Genomic DNA, 15,999 nt, shown 5'->3' with positions numbered 1-15,999 from the left:
CGGAGCGGTGTGCGTGGGTTGTAGCCTGCCCTCGCCATGTACGTGTCGACGGATATGCACCTTCAACGTCGAGGACGCCGCAACGCAGCTGACCGGATGAAGAGGCCGTCGTGCATGAGGGTTTGACGACAGCGTCGCGACCGGAGACGACCACAGGCGGTCGGCGTCAACGCCGATGCGTGGAAGTGTGGCGTCGGCGCTGCAGAAGAAGTCGGAGACGACGGGCGGACCATGCCGATGCTCTTACATGAGTAAAGATCAACTCATTGTTAGATAATTTAATGTAAAAAGACAAGATGAGAAGAGGAACTCCCTGATACTTAGCATTTTATTCATCCGTAGATTGTGTGATGGCCGGGACTCCCATAGTCTAATATTCGATGATGATTGTTTGATCTCCGGGAGATCATCCCAGAACAGCTTGGGTTAGTCAAGATTGATGAAAATACCATTTGCATCATGGCTCGATAGACGCGATGCCCCACGATGGGCGCCAAATGTCGTGGTAACGATTCCGACAATAGAAAGGGGGTAGGATAATGGAGCATGATCTATCAAGATGCACATGGGTGACACGGTGGTTTTAGCGAGTTCAGGCCTCTCACAGTGGAGATAACAACCCTACGTCTCGTGCTCCGGAGAGGCTTTGTTTTATCTGTCATGGACATGAGTTACATGATGTAGAGAGAGCCAGAGCTCGAGGGAAAGAATGAGCCTGCCGAGGGCGAAGAAAACTATCCCCTTGGCTATGTGGTGGGGGTGGCTTATATAGAGTGCGTCACCCCCTCACCTCCTATGTTACAAGATGGAGCATTAGTGCCATGATGACAACCCACTATGAAACCTCCACTATGAGTATGATGCTTCGACTACCCTGTTGGTCTTCGCATATCCGAGTGAGACATATGGCCGAGTGGTTTACCGTCGTCCGAGTGGATAGTGTGTACTTGTCCGAGTGGATCCATACCGAGTGGATTAGATGTTGTCGCGATCCAGCCAGAATTTCCCTTGTAGTCCTAATAATGAGGTGCCCTTGGGTAGGACATATAGGTCAGGCCTATGACCCTACCCTAGGGCTGTATCCCCTATGCCAAACTCATCTAGTCCGACACAGGCTCGGAGACTACACCCAGTGGGTGCACTGAGCGTGCCCCCACAGGAAGAGAAATACAAAAAAACATTCTGCTTGGTCAGGTCCAGCAACAACATTCAAGTTCAACAGATTCAACAGACTCCAACCGACTATCAACAATCAGTTAGAGTCTCAAGATCATGTTGGTCACTCGGATCTACTTCAATTCTCAAGTTCACTCGAACATACTACTCAGCAGAATCGATGAGGGCGAATGATGGATACTTCAATCGACGCACAGTTCTGTAAGGCCCTAAAGCACGTTCAAGTTCGGTCTGCTGCTACAAGATTTACATTGGCACCTTCACCACTCGGACCCTGATCCATTTGGGGGCTAATGACGGGGATACAACCCTAGGGTAGGGTCATAGGCCTGACCTATATGTCCTACCCAAGGGCACCTCATTATTAGGACTACAAGGGAAATTCTGGCAGGATCGCGACAACATCTAATCCACTCGGTATGGATCCACTCGGACAAGTACACACTATCCACTCGGACGACGGTAAACCACTCGGCCATATGTCTCACTCGGATATGCGAAGACCAACAGGGTAGTCGAAGCATCATACTCATAGTGGAGGTTTCATAGTGGGTTGTCATCATGGCACTAATGCTCCATCTTGTAACATAGGAGGTGAGGGGGTGACACACTCTATATAAGCCACCCCCACCACATAGCCAAGGGGATAGTTTTCTTCGCCCTCGACAGGCTCATTCTTTCCCTCGAGCTCTGGTTCTCTCTACACCATGTAACTCATGTCCATGACAGATAAAACAAAGCCTCTCTGGAGCACGAGACGTAGGATTGTTATCTCCACTGTGAGAGGCCCGAACTTGCTAAAACCACCGTGTCACCCATGTGCATCTTGATAGATCATGCTTCGTTATCCTACCCCCTTTCTATTGTCGGAATCGTTACCACGACAGTAGCAGTAAGTATTTCCCTCAGTTTTGAGAACCAAGGTATCAATCCAGTAGGAGAATCAAGCCAAGTGTCCAGAGTACCTGCGCAAACACAAACAAGCTTGCACCCAACGCTATACAGGGGTTTTAATCCCTTCAAGATTGATTACAAAGTGAGATCTGAAGGCGGAAAGTGCAACAAAGTAAAAGTGTAAGGCTGAAAATATGATGTGAAGTAGACCCGGGGGCCATAGTGTTCCCTAGAGGCTTCTCTCAAAATAGCAAATATTACGGTGGGTGAACAAATTACTGTCGAGCAATTGATAGAACCGCACAAAGTCATGACGATATCTAAGGCAATGATCATACATATAGGCATCACGTCCGAGATAAGTAGACCGATACTTTGTGCATCTACTACTATTACTCCACACATCGACCGCTATCCAGCATGCATCTAGTGTATTGAGTTCATGACGAACAAAGTAACGCCTTAAGAAAGATGACATGATGTAGAGGGATAAACTCGAAGCAATGATGTAAATCCCATCTTTTTACCCTTGATGGAAACAACACGATGTGTGCCTCGTTACCCCTTCTGTCACTGGGTGAGGTCACCGCACGGTATGAATCCAAAACCAAGCACTTCTCCCATTGCAAGAATCATAGATCAAGTTGGCCAAACAAAACCCTCAACTCGAAGAGAATTACAAGGATATGAAATCATGCATATAAGAGATCAGAAGAAACTCAAATAAGATTCATAGATAATCTGATCATAAATCCACAATTCATCAGATCTCGACAAACACACCGCAAAAGAAGATTACATCGGATAGATCTCCATGAAGATCATGGAGAACTTTGTATTGAAGATCCAAGAGAGAGAAGAAGCCATCTAGCTACTAGCTATGGACTCGAAGGTCTATGGTGAACTACTCACGCATCATCGGAGAGGCCATGGTGTTGATGAAGAAGCCCTCCGTATCCGAATTCCCCCTCCGGCAGGGCACCAGAACGTGCCCCATATGGGATCTTGCGGAGATAGAAGCTTGCGGCGGCTGAAAAGTATTGTCGTGGATCTCTCGCGCAGTTTTGGATTTTTCGTGAATTTATAGGCGGAAGAGGTAGGGCAGACGAGCCACAGGGGGCCCACAAGCCTGCTAGGCGCGCCCCCCCTGGCCGCGCCTAGGGGGCTTGTGGCCTCCCCTGGTGGCCTCTGCCTTGGGGTTCTCACGTCCTCTACGTATCTTTTGTTCCGGAAAAAATCTTTTCGGAAGTTTTATTCCGTTTGGACACAATTTAAAATTCTCGTGTGAAAAGGGTCAAAAACATGGAAAAAACAGGAACTGGCACTTGGCACTGAGTTAATAAGTTAGTCCCGAAAAAGATATAAAAGGCAAAGAAAACATCCAAAGTTTGACAAGATAATAGCATGGAACCATCAAAAATTATAGATACGTTGGAGACGTATCAGCCACCAAACAACAGGTTGCGTGTTTGCGTGTACACAAGCAGGCAACCAAACAACATGCCTAGAGTAACACTCATGCACCCTAGAGTGTATGCTGATACTTGTGATCTGCGTTGGTTTTTTCCCCGAAGAGGACGGGATAATGCAACACATTATAGATAAGTATTTCCCTCAGTGGGAATCCAAGGTTATCAAACCAATAAGAGTATCACACAACCCCTGACTTGAGCTCCAATGCACGAAAGATCATACACTTGCACCCAACACGGCAAGAGGGTTGTCAATCCCCTTGGATTCGTTACTTGCAAGCAAATGGGTAGTGTAGATGATAGTTGGATAAATATAAATTGGAAAATAAATAAAGAGTAAATATAAACAACAAGGAAATGGTAGTGTTTGTAAATATATAAGTGGATAGACCCCAGGGGCATGGTGTTCTCTAGTGGTTTTTCTCTTGAAGAAGGCATGTGATGGGTAAACAAATCACTGTTGGGCAATTGATAGAAAAGCGCATAGTTATGCAATATTTATTCATGGAAATGATCATGTGTACATAGGCATCACGTCCATAAGGAAGTAGACCGACTCCTGCCTACATCTACTACTATTACTCCACCCATCGACTGTTGTCCAACATGCATCTAGAGTATTAAGTAAAACAGAGTAATGCTTGGAGAACAATGACATGATTGATACAAAGTAAACTCAATTAATATGAATGGACACCATTGTTTTATCCTTAGTGGCAGCAATACAAATACGTGTCTTGTTGTAGGCTCGAAAGTATGTCTAAAGGGGGGTTGATTAGACTACTTGGCAAGATAATTTTTTTGCCTTTTCCCAAAGAGTATCCACAGAGGGCTCCACCCATGGAGGGTTCACAAAGAAGCGGCCTTGTCTATCCCACCACGGCTTCCGTCCGCGGAGGACTAGCCTTACTCACGGTAGATCTTTACGAAGTAGGCGATCTCCTTGCCCTTACAAACATCTTGGTTCAACTCCACAACACGAAGCAGGAAGCTCCCAAGCGACACCTAACCAATCTAGGAGGCACCACCCTCCAAAAGGTAATAGATGAGATAGATCAATGAACTCCTTGCTCTTGTGCTTTTAAAGATAGTCTTCTCAACACAAATCTCTCTCTCACAAAATATGCATGGGTAGGAGAGGTTGATTTGGTGGAAAGCAGTTTGGGAAGGCTAGAGATCAAGTTTCTGAACTATAACTCAACTATCTCTATATCGTCACCGAACCTTAAGTGTGCAGACCCTACGGGTTCGAAAACTATGCAGACATGACCGAGACACTCTCTGGTCAATAACCAATAGCGGGACCTTGATCACCATATTTTCTCCTACATATTCTACGAAGATCATTATCGATCGAACCACGATGTCAAGTATTCAATCAATCCCTTATAATGTTCCCTTTGTCAATCTATATGTTACTTGCCCGAGATTCGATCGTCGGTATCTCTATACCTAGCTCAATCTCGTTACCGGCAAGTCTCTTTACTCGTTCTGTAATACAAGATCCCGTGACTAACTCCTTCATCACATTGCTTGCAAGCTCATTGTGATTTTGTATTACCGAGTGGGCCCTATAGGTACCTCTTCATCATACAGAGTGACAAATGCCAGTCTCGATTCACGCCATCCCAACAGAGACCTTCGAAGATAGTTGTAGAGCACCTTTATAATCACTCAGTTATGTTGCGACGTTTGATACACACAAGACATTCCTTCAGTGTCCGGGAGTTTCATGATCTCATGGTCATAAGAACAGATACCTGATATGCAGAAAACAATAGCAATAAACTGACACAATCATACGCTATGTTCATAGTTTGGGTCTTGTCCATCACATCATTCTCCTAATGATGTGATCCCGTTATCAAATAACAACTCATGTCTATGGTCAGGAAACCTTGACCATCTTTGATCAACGAGCTAGTCCTTAGAGGCTCATTGGGAACAGTGTGTTGTATGTGTATCCACACATGTATTTGAGTTTCCAATCAATACAATTCTAACATGGATAATAAACGATTATCATGAACAAGGAATTATAATAATTAATTAATTTATTATTGCCTCTAGGGCATATTTCTAACACTCCCGTGACACCATCATGCCTCCAACTAGGATTTGACAAATCAATAACATTTCATATTCGGTTCTTGTGTTCATATTAGGAAAGAATAAGCACAACAAACACAACAAAGTAAGGGAACATTGTGGCGGAGCCCAGCGCGTAACCACAGGTGGAGATGCTAGGGATTCATCATGGACAATTTACCGCCACATGGGTGGAGATGCGGTGAACCGTTGATTGAGACCTATTAGGGCGACGTTGGGGACAACGAGTCAAGCCATCATACTTGTGTTGTCGACCATGGGCATATGGTGACAAATAGACGATGTCGGCAACCATTACCAACCTGGAGGAGAAGACATCAACGATCCATTATGATCATGTCACGACAAGAATAGACAATGTCGGCAACCGTTACCAACCTGGAGGAGAAGACGTCAATGATCCATTATGATCATGTCACGACAAGAATGGACAATGTCGGCAACCGTTACCAACCTGGAGGAGAATACATGAACGATCCATTATGATCATGTCACGACAAGAATCGACGATGTCGGCAACCGTTACCAACCTGGAGGAGAAGACATCAACGATCCATTATGTTCATGTGACGACAAGAATGGACGATGTCGGCAACCGTTACCAACCTGGAGGAGAAGACATGAACGATCCATTATGATCATGTCACGACAAGAATCGACGATGTCACAAATTGTCACCGCCCGGTATGAGAAAACATCGACGATCCGTTACGACTAGGTACCGACAAATCATATCATGATGTAAGATGGCAAGGACGCCACAATTGAAAAATGTGGCGGTCAATAATTTATTTTTGCTTAAGGCGGATCCAAATGCGTTCGGCCTACACGGCGTGTCGACAAAGTCAGAAGTCAAGGAGGGTGATTGACACTCCTGGCGCAGCCTAACAAGACAATCTACAACTTGGATGCACATGTATGGTATGCGATGATTTCTTTCAAAAGTTTTACATTATGAGCGAGCTGCACACGTGTTTACAGAAGTAGCATCTGTTCATGACGACTTCATAACGGGTTTTCCCATTATTTCCTAAGTCCACGGTAAGAACCACCGAATCTACCCGAAAAAAAAACTCCCACCCAGTGTAATAATTTTGATTCATGTAATAAAAAGGAGAAAGGATTAATGTGTGAGCAACTTATAAAAAACAACCACTCCTATATCTAAATCGATACATTGACTTATCAAAAAAAAAACCCGGATACACTGACAGCTCAAGAAATTAAAAAAAACCCAACACATTCAACTATATAGGAGTATACAAATACAAGCAACCCCTTTTAATTTTAATTTAAAATTAGAAAACGTGGGCACACGGTTTGCCAACGGGATACCTGCCGAGCCGCCCCAAGGCGGCACGCAGGCAGGCAGCGTGTGCCGTACCCGAACAAACGGACCTCCATCCATCAATCAATTGAAAAAAATAAAATGCCCCCCTCAAAAAAATAATAATCAGTTGAAGCAGAGTAGAGAAGCCACGCGGAAGTTTCGTTTCTGGGGGGGGAGTCAAAGCCAAGCGAGCGAGCGAGCCACACTTCTCTCGCACGCACGCACGCACGCACGCACGCGCTCGTCTCTCCGCTCCCCCATCGGCTGTTCGGCGGGCGGCCCTTTTCTCTCTCCTCCTCCCCCGCGCACACGCTTTGCGGCCTTTGCCCACGAAAAGGACAACCAACCCGGAGCGAGGCGAGGTGAAGGGAAGGGAAAAAAAAGGGCGTGAGTCCCCCCCCTCCCACCTTTCGCTCAGGTCACCGCCGAGATCCGCTCCCGCGTCCGCCGCCCCGGCCCCGGCCCCGAGGTGAGCGCCCCGCCAGCCGATCCGCGCCGCCCGGTTTCGCCGGCGGCTCCGGACGGGCCTTCCCGTGCCCCCCCCCCCCCCACCCCCCCCGCCCTCCCCTCCCTCCCTCTCTCGCCCTGGATTGAGTAGCGGTCGCCGCCGTGGTCGGGAGCGCGGGTTTTGGCCCGCTCCCGGCGGGGAATTCGGCGCCCCGCGGGGTCGCGGGCTCGAGAGAGGCGGCTTGGGCGTTTCCGGGTGGTTTGACGGGGGTTTTTGGCGCCGCTCGTCGTCCGCGATTTTCGGGGGGCCTCGCGCGCGCGAGCTCCGGCAATGCGATTTCCGGGTCCAATTCCGCGAATCTCTGCGCCGGAATGCGGCTGTTCGAGTTTTTTTTTTGTGTGTGTGTGTGTGGGGGGGGGGGGGGGGGGGGGGTCGGCCGGGAATTGGGATCTTACGTTCGGTTTACTAGTTCGTAACCGGCGCGTCAGCCGCTACTGTCGATGGAGGATTCATGCTGGTTGTGGTTTAGTTTCGGGATTTCTGACTGGGTTTATGTGCCGTGTCCGAAAATAGGAGAAACCTGGAAGGATTCTATTGACCGTTCCCTCCCTATCCCGTGTAAGTCGTGCGATGGATGGCAACTGCTGCGAACGATTCTGACTGTTGATAATTTTCTATGATTTTTCCAGATAGATATCATTCCCAGCATCGGGTTCCACGGAGAAAGAAGGTGCCAATTTGGATATCTGATCCATTTGGAGGGGATTGACCGTTTCAGAGCTCCTTTGGCCTTGTGGGCGGCTGCTGGATCGGTCAATATAATACGCTCTCTGGTCTTGGAGATGATGCCATTGTGAGCACACGATGGATTCCGCGAGAAGTTGGTTCCAGAAGTTCCAGCCGCGGGACAAGTCAAAGAGCCCGGCGGTGCCTGCCAGCCATGGGAAGGATCCCGGGAAGCCCCCGGTCGACGACGCGCCTTCTAGCGCGACCAAGCAGAAGGTTGCCGCGGCAAAACAGTACATTGAGAACCACTACAAGACCCAGATGAAGTCCTTGCAAGATAGGAAAGAGAGGTAAGGCTGGTAACTTAATTTATTCGCGCGTTTTCCCCTGCTTTAGCTGCGGATTTTGCTACTTCACTCATCCTACCATGCGGTAGAGTAGGAAAACGACAAACACCCTCTTTGTTGCTATTACCGAGCATGATGCTTAATACTGATCTGATATTATAGAATTTAGGTACACACATCACATGCCATGTTGGGATTGGAATGGTAAACACCGATTCAGGTTGTTAAGATGAAGTCCTTGGGCCACACAAGTTGTCGGGACCTTGTCACCGCCATAAATAGGAATTCCAACGGATTAAAGCTCTAGCTCCAAATTAGGTACATAGCTTGAACGGTTTGTTGAGTCCCCCAGTTGCACAAGTGGCTTCGTAAAACATTTAATTCACTACCGGATATTACTTAATTGGTTTTCAGGTTTGATATGATATATTAATCTCAAAATGATTCGCTCAAGGTGATTAATATAACCATTTTGAAAGCTGTGTAGCCGTCTGTTTCAGAGCTTTTGGCTGACACCATCACCGTTAATTTCTGCCTTCTGAATGCGCAATTTTGACAACCTGCGTCTGATTGTTTATTTCGTTCTCAGTTAAAACTTGTATCAACATTACTCCCTAAGACATATATTTTGCATCAATTATAGTAACTTATTTCAATCTACGTCGTGCTTTGATGCGCCCCTTCTGTTTGAGGCCAATTTGCTGGCTACAATTTAGTCATCATTCTGATCTAATATCTTTGTCTACTTTTAGGCGCTGGATGTTGGAGAGGAAATTACAGGATGCTGAAGTTCCTGCAGAAGAGCAGAACAACATTCTAAAACATTTGGAGAAAAAGGAGACTGAATATATGCGTTTGCAAAGACACAAGATGGGGGTTGAAGATTTTGAACTTTTGACAATTATTGGAAGAGGTGCATTTGGAGAGGTACTTCACACTTTGGTCCCTGTTGTTGATTTGTTTGTTTAACCTCCTATGTGGCATGATCTCTTGGTCTTCTAATTCTGGTCGTCAATAGTAGGTTCAGAAGGCCAATATTGGGCTTGGCACTATTGCTCGTCCTACCATTTCCCCATAAACATTATACCTTATGTGATCACAAAATTGTGCTGCTTTGTGCTCCCTCTATACTTGCTGCTCAACACGGAACATCCTGTGTATTCTTTGTCTACTAGCATGCCCGTCCGTCATTGTTCTTTAGGCGGTATAAGGCGACCTAAGGCGAGCACCCACCCCTCTGATGCCTAAGCGACTAAGGCAGGAAACATTGAAAGGTGCTGCCAGGGCTCCTTGCATCCTAAGCGTCCAAGACGGGATGCCTTAAAAACAATGCCCTGCGTTGCTACGGAACAACAATACGATTGTAGTTGTATTGAATTAAGAGTATAGAACGACCAACACACTTGCAACACTGCAAAGAAAAAGTCAAGCAAGCAGCAACAACGGACTTGTGTAACTGCAGCAGCCATGGGTCCACCAGTGCAAGATTTGAAGCATATCCATGTCTGGATTTTGAAATTTGAAAGCTAGGATGATTGAGATTGGAAGGAGGGCCGTTCGGACGACGTGGATTGGGGAGTAGCTATAGCAGGGAAAAAATTGTTTTGACAGATTTACTGCTTCGGCTACTCCCCAATAGTGTCGTAGTTATTTTTTCCCCCGAACTGCCATGTATATACTTATAAAATACTTCCCCATTTGAAACATGGGTGAGGTGGCGGCTTGTTGGTTTGACCGAGTTTGGTGTAGAGGCAAGTTCGAGGTTCGAGGCTCCCCAACTGCATTATTTCTGTTTGTTTTTTTTAAACCGCAGGGGTGTGCTCCTAGATAGATGAGGGAGATTGAGGTAAAGTTGGGGGACTGAACTCACTGCTACCACCAACTCCACTTTATGAGATGGTAGTGAAGTAGAGATATATAGTCACATAAAAAAAAGGGCGTACCCAATGCCGAAAGCTCACACACAAGGTGGGGTATGGGGAAGGGAATTTCTGGACAGCCTTACCCTTGCATAATAATTCTGTAAGGAGGCTGGTTCGAACCCAGGACCTCCAGGCCACAAGTGGAGACTCTACCACTGCGCCAGGCCCGCTCTTCATATATAGTCACATCAGGATAAAAAGAATCCCTTCATACAAGGATTCACTTTTCGCCCTTTTCAGCAAGAGAACATGAGAATGATGTTTTTCTTAGTGCAGTTAACTCGTATACTTATAAAGCAACGTACATGATGGCCTGGTATAGTGGTGTGCTCTGTTCTTCTGATATATTTTCTTTCAATTCTTTCCGACGCCTTCCTATTCCTCTCCTGCTGTGTTCTTCTTTCCCCTGCACTGTAAAAATGTATGCCAAGTTAGCCTGTTACGGCCCAGTTCTTTTGGCGGCTTCTATAATAAGCTCCCCCCTCCACAGCTTATTTTAGAAGCCGCCCCCCATATTCGTGGTTGCTTCTAACCTAGTTACCAGTTTAGAAGCTCCAACCAATATGGGGGGCGGATTCTAGAATAAGTTGGGGAGGGGGCGGCGCCGCCATAAGCCGCCAAAAGAACTGGGCTACAAAGTATGCATGCAATAAAGTAACCATCGCCAGTTATTTGTACTTTTGTGGTCATCGCTATATGCATCATGTTTAATGTCATTCCGAATTGTGATTATGTAGGTGCGTCTTTGTAGAGAGAAGACCTCTAGAAGTGTATATGCAATGAAAAAGCTTAAGAAATCTGAAATGCTTCGTAGGGGCCAGGTAACCATGTATGGTCTATTCATTTTTTTTTTGTATTTTCCATCTCTGGTTATATGCTGTCCTCTGACAGTGTCATGTTTGTACACATTTTAGGTAGAACATGTCAAAGCAGAAAGAAACCTTCTTGCAGAAGTTGATAGTGCGTACATAGTAAAGCTTTACTATTCTTTTCAAGATGACGAGTTCTTGTATCTCATCATGGAGTACCTTCCTGGTGGTGACATGATGACTTTGCTCATGCGCAAGGACACACTGACAGAAGATGAAGCCAAATTTTACATCGCAGAAACTGTATTAGCAATAGAGTCCATCCACAAGCACAATTACATTCACAGGTATCATGTATAAACTGTTCTCTTGCTCTGTTGATAATTCCAACGTTTCGGTAATCTAAGATGTATTTATGTGTTTGTTCTGTCAGGGATATCAAGCCAGATAATTTATTGTTAGATCTCAGTGGCCACTTGAAGCTTTCTGACTTTGGATTGTGCAAACCTTTGGATAGTAGTAATTTTCCAAATTTGAATGAACCGGATTATACACCTGGAAAAGGTGCTAAACCTTTACCTGATAATACCAGTCGATTAACTAACTCTTCTGCACCGAAGCGTACGCAGCAGGAGCAGCTGTCACATTGGCAAAAGAACCGTCGGATGCTGGTAAGTAACACATCTAGGATGGAATCAACTTATTGATGGTTGGGAAACAATATTAACAATGTTGTGATGCCATGTCTAATAAGTTGATATATTCATGTTTGTAGTATACTTGTACGGGCATGCTTGGTTTCATGCCTTTTTTTTTTGCCTTACCAAAATAGTTTGTAGAAATTCGGTCCCCAATTTTCTGGCTCCATGAGATGTTGGCAAGATTTGACAAAATTTGAAGGGATTATCTCGTCTCTCATGTTGATAGCAAATCAATCACTATCCTAATGCACCTTGCCAAATTTTGGCACAGAATTGGCAGCAAACCAACCTTAAATCACTATCACTATCCTAACGCACCTATACATGGTAACTTTTGACATTGCTGAAATGTTGGCTTGTCAACTTGGGGCATCAAACCAGACAGACCAGACCCTATGGTCCTACCAGGCTTTATGCTGTCTTCGTGTTACCTATATATCCATTTTCTTGGCCTTATACCTCGCATGAAACCATACCAAATTTCAAGTTTTTAGCTGTTGAGTTACTCTGAACATGAATCTTTCTCAAGGAAGAACTATGAGAAATTAAGAATACATAAACATAAGCTGTCCGGTTCTAAGGAGGCATGGTTTTGGTGTAATATGCCAATCTTCATGGTGTTGTACCTAATCAAAATTAATAGAGGGAATCCAATTGCAGGATGTTTTATATAAAGTGGAATTTCCTTAGCTCAAGAAAGCCATTACCTTTGTTCAGTGGGGCGATATAACTATTTGCAAGGAAATCAAATACCTCATATTCTAAGTTTTGAACATCTAGTGGGTTGTGTAAATGATGTATTATGGTACTTCTTGATAAACATTGGTTTTTCTTATGTGGGATTTTTATCTTGACTTGAGCTTTTCTTTTCATATATGTTGTCTATGTTTTGCTATGTTAACAAGTGAGTATGCCCACTGGCGTAGCTAACATGTTGGTCATTATTGTGTCATATAGGCGTATTCTACAGTTGGCACTCCTGATTACATTGCTCCAGAGGTTCTATTGAAGAAAGGATATGGAATGGAGTGCGACTGGTTAGGTTTCTTATCTTGTAATGATTTTCTTTAGTCGTTTAACTTCTTAATTTTCATTGCACATGCTTTATGTATTTAATGGATTCTTGGTCTCGCATTTCTTCTTTTCTTAGGTGGTCACTTGGTGCTATCATGTATGAAATGCTTGTTGGTTATCCTCCATTTTATTCGGAGGATCCAATGTCAACCTGCAGAAAGGTATGTCTCTCACACAGGCTTCATGAATCAATCACTGAGGATGTTTATTTGAAATTTGGCATTTTCAGCCTAGGTAACGCTTGCCAGACTCACACGAGACTGACTTTAGTCAAATCTATAACACATAGGATAGGGCAGAATGCCTGTAATTTACTACCTGTGGATAGATTCTGATGGTTGCAGCTGGTCACTGCAGCTCATGTCTAGTTCCCTACTATACAACTAATATAGATTAAATTATTATATTGCAAGCACGATTTTAGGTTTACCCTGTGAAATCTTCTCTAGTAGGAAATTTTATCCAACAATTCACCTAACTTGATTATTGGCACACAAAATACTTGTATAACGTACAAAAATGCAATCTGATCTGTTTGAAACTCTTTCTTGTTCATCCAGATTGTGAACTGGAGAAGTCACCTGAAATTTCCTGAAGAGGCAAAGCTTTCTTCTGAAACTAAGGATCTCATAAGCAAACTTCTCTGTAATGTTGAGCAGAGACTTGGAACGAAAGGAGCTCATGAAATAAAAGTGTGTCCCTTACCTTTGTTCTACACAGAACACCCTCATTTCTCTCAGTTACTTGCTTAGCTGATAACATCATATCATCCACTTCAGGCACATACATGGTTTAGAGGTGTCCAATGGGAAAAGTTGTATCAGATGAAAGCTGCTTTCATACCAGAAGTTAATGGCGAGTTGGATACTCAGAACTTTGAGAAATTTGAGGAGGTAATATTCTGTGGTTCCACTTTGTATATCTTTGTAGACAATATGCATTAATAGTATTCCCTGCTCCAGACACTTGATGGTTTCTGCGGTGCATGACAGCGGATAACCAAAGTGGCTTGAAGTATGTTCCCACTTTTTTGGTGCTGACGGTGGTCTGTCATGCATTGACTGTTGGCATGGCTCACAGTTATGCAGTGGCCAATTTAAGAGATTCCAGAACGCTGTGTGTTTTATATTTCCGAGCGGTGAAATATGCATATACTGACAGTTGCAGTTCGCATGGAAGCTGCTAATAACCCGTTTTTAATTGTTTTCACCTTTTATTTTTAGGGGTTTGCACTTCTAATTTTAAAACACACTTAAATATTCCCAAAGCAGGTTAACATATAAATAGTGGTTGCATTATTTATTTGGTTGAGACAGGAATGGCACAATTTTTTAAACACGTGCCATGTTTTCCACGTACCTACTACTTAGATAGATCTCCATGATAAATGTTGTTGAGACTTGAATTAGAACTGTGTCGAAAGCTCAAGGTGGCATGCTTGCATTTACCTTTGTTTCAACTATATTTTTGCAGACTGGAGCACAAGTTCAGAGTTCATCTAAGGCGGGTCCATGGAGAAAGGTATGCCTGAATTCAACATGAAATGCAGCATGCATGTGTTTGCAACGTGCATTTGTAGCTTAAAATAATAATGCAGTGGGGACATTGAGTTCACTCATGTTCAGCTTCATGTCGGCACTAAGATTTTGTTTTTCCAGATGCTTCCATCCAAGGATGCAAATTTTGTTGGATACACGTACAAGAACTTTGAAATTGTGAATGACGATGAAGTTGCAGGGATTGGTTAGTCTCTCTTTACTGCACTATTGCCCTTGGCCTAGGGATTTTGTGCTCTTAGTTCTGTAGTTTGACAATTGAATGGTGCTTTTATGTTCTTAGTTCTTTAGTTTGATAATTGAATGGTGCTTTTATGCAACAGCCGAGCTGAAGAAAAAGAGTTCCAAATCAAAACGGCCAACCATCAAGACATTGTTTGGTAACTAGCACTGGCCAGTATTTTACATTTGGTTCCCCACCTCACCATTTATTAATCACGATCCGTTTACCTTCGTTCATATTGAAACAGAGAGCATGGATGAAGATGAACCTGTGCATGGGAGTTTCTTAAATATGTTGCCCCACAAGGAGGGACAACCTTCTTCTCACTCAAGCGCCCCACCAGAACAATACCAACCTCGACGTAAATAGGATATGGAGGTTTTAAAAAGTAAACCACAGAAAAGTAAAAGAGAGGAAAAACAACTGTTGCCTTTTGGTCTTGGTGTTACCCCGTCCAACTTTTGTAAATTCTAACCGATGCTTCCTTTTTAGTGAATTCGTTAAAACAAAATCCAACCCGTCTCCAAAATAGTATGGTGTTTGATTTTAGCAGCGAGGCTTGTTTGGTTGCCCGTATGTTGGTTTGACAGTCTCGGCCATGGGTCTCAGGCTATTACTGGCTACAGCATAAGTGTATACTTTGTTACCAGCTCTGACGAGCATGTGTATTACAATTTAATTCACCTCTGCTTTTCTGAACGTTTCGAAGAGATTTTATAGCTTACAGTAAAACTGACTGGTATGGTATTTCTGGCACTGGCTCAGGTGTGAATCATTTTTTTTTAAACGGAAGGTGTGAATCATTTGGAAGTGGTGAAGTTCATGGAAATGCTTGGAACAAGTAGGGGGTTCCTTGCCTGTGTGTCGGCAGTAACATATTGAGTTTGGCTTACCAGTTGCATTTCTTTCGTCAAAAGCGAAACAAAGAATTGGGTACATCAGGGACCAGTATTTTCTCACTTGAAACTGGCGTTTGTGTGTCAAAAGGGAAAAATGAGCAATCTTTAGAGCTAACCAGAGCTGAAAATGGGGGCATGGGTTTTCACATCGTTGTCCTACCTTCAGTCTGAAATGCAAGTCAGACGGCTATATAACACAGTAAAGAGAATGTACGTATTTTTAGTATAAACTCGCCCTTTACTTTTAGTATTACCACCTGCGACTTGTACGGAAATTATAAAAGTTCTGTCTGCAAAATAAGTCGTGTGACTT

At 44.2% G+C, this 15,999-nt stretch overlaps 1 protein-coding gene across 1 annotated transcript; it reads left to right on the top strand.

Moving 5' to 3' along the window:
• Nucleotides 1-7,207: 7,207 nt before the first annotated feature.
• On the top strand, nt 7,208-15,486 carry LOC123447406 (serine/threonine-protein kinase tricornered-like). Its single transcript, XM_045124004.1, has 14 exons — nt 7,208-7,450; nt 8,119-8,505; nt 9,255-9,429; nt 11,162-11,245; nt 11,339-11,580; nt 11,667-11,904; nt 12,892-12,971; nt 13,085-13,169; nt 13,569-13,700; nt 13,788-13,901; nt 14,482-14,529; nt 14,667-14,751; nt 14,888-14,944; nt 15,035-15,486. Exons 2-14 carry the CDS (start codon nt 8,294-8,296, stop codon nt 15,154-15,156), a joined length of 1,674 nt encoding a protein of 557 aa, XP_044979939.1. The 5' UTR covers nt 7,208-7,450; nt 8,119-8,293; the 3' UTR covers nt 15,157-15,486.
• Nucleotides 15,487-15,999: the final 513 nt, after the last annotated feature.

The sequence above is a fragment of the Hordeum vulgare genome, chromosome 1H (assembly GCF_904849725.1).
Source record: "Hordeum vulgare subsp. vulgare chromosome 1H, MorexV3_pseudomolecules_assembly, whole genome shotgun sequence".
In the NCBI taxonomy this organism is placed as follows: domain Eukaryota; kingdom Viridiplantae; phylum Streptophyta; class Magnoliopsida; order Poales; family Poaceae; genus Hordeum; species Hordeum vulgare.
Note: the sequence above shows the minus strand (reverse complement) of the source record. Positions and strands in the feature narration are given on the sequence as shown.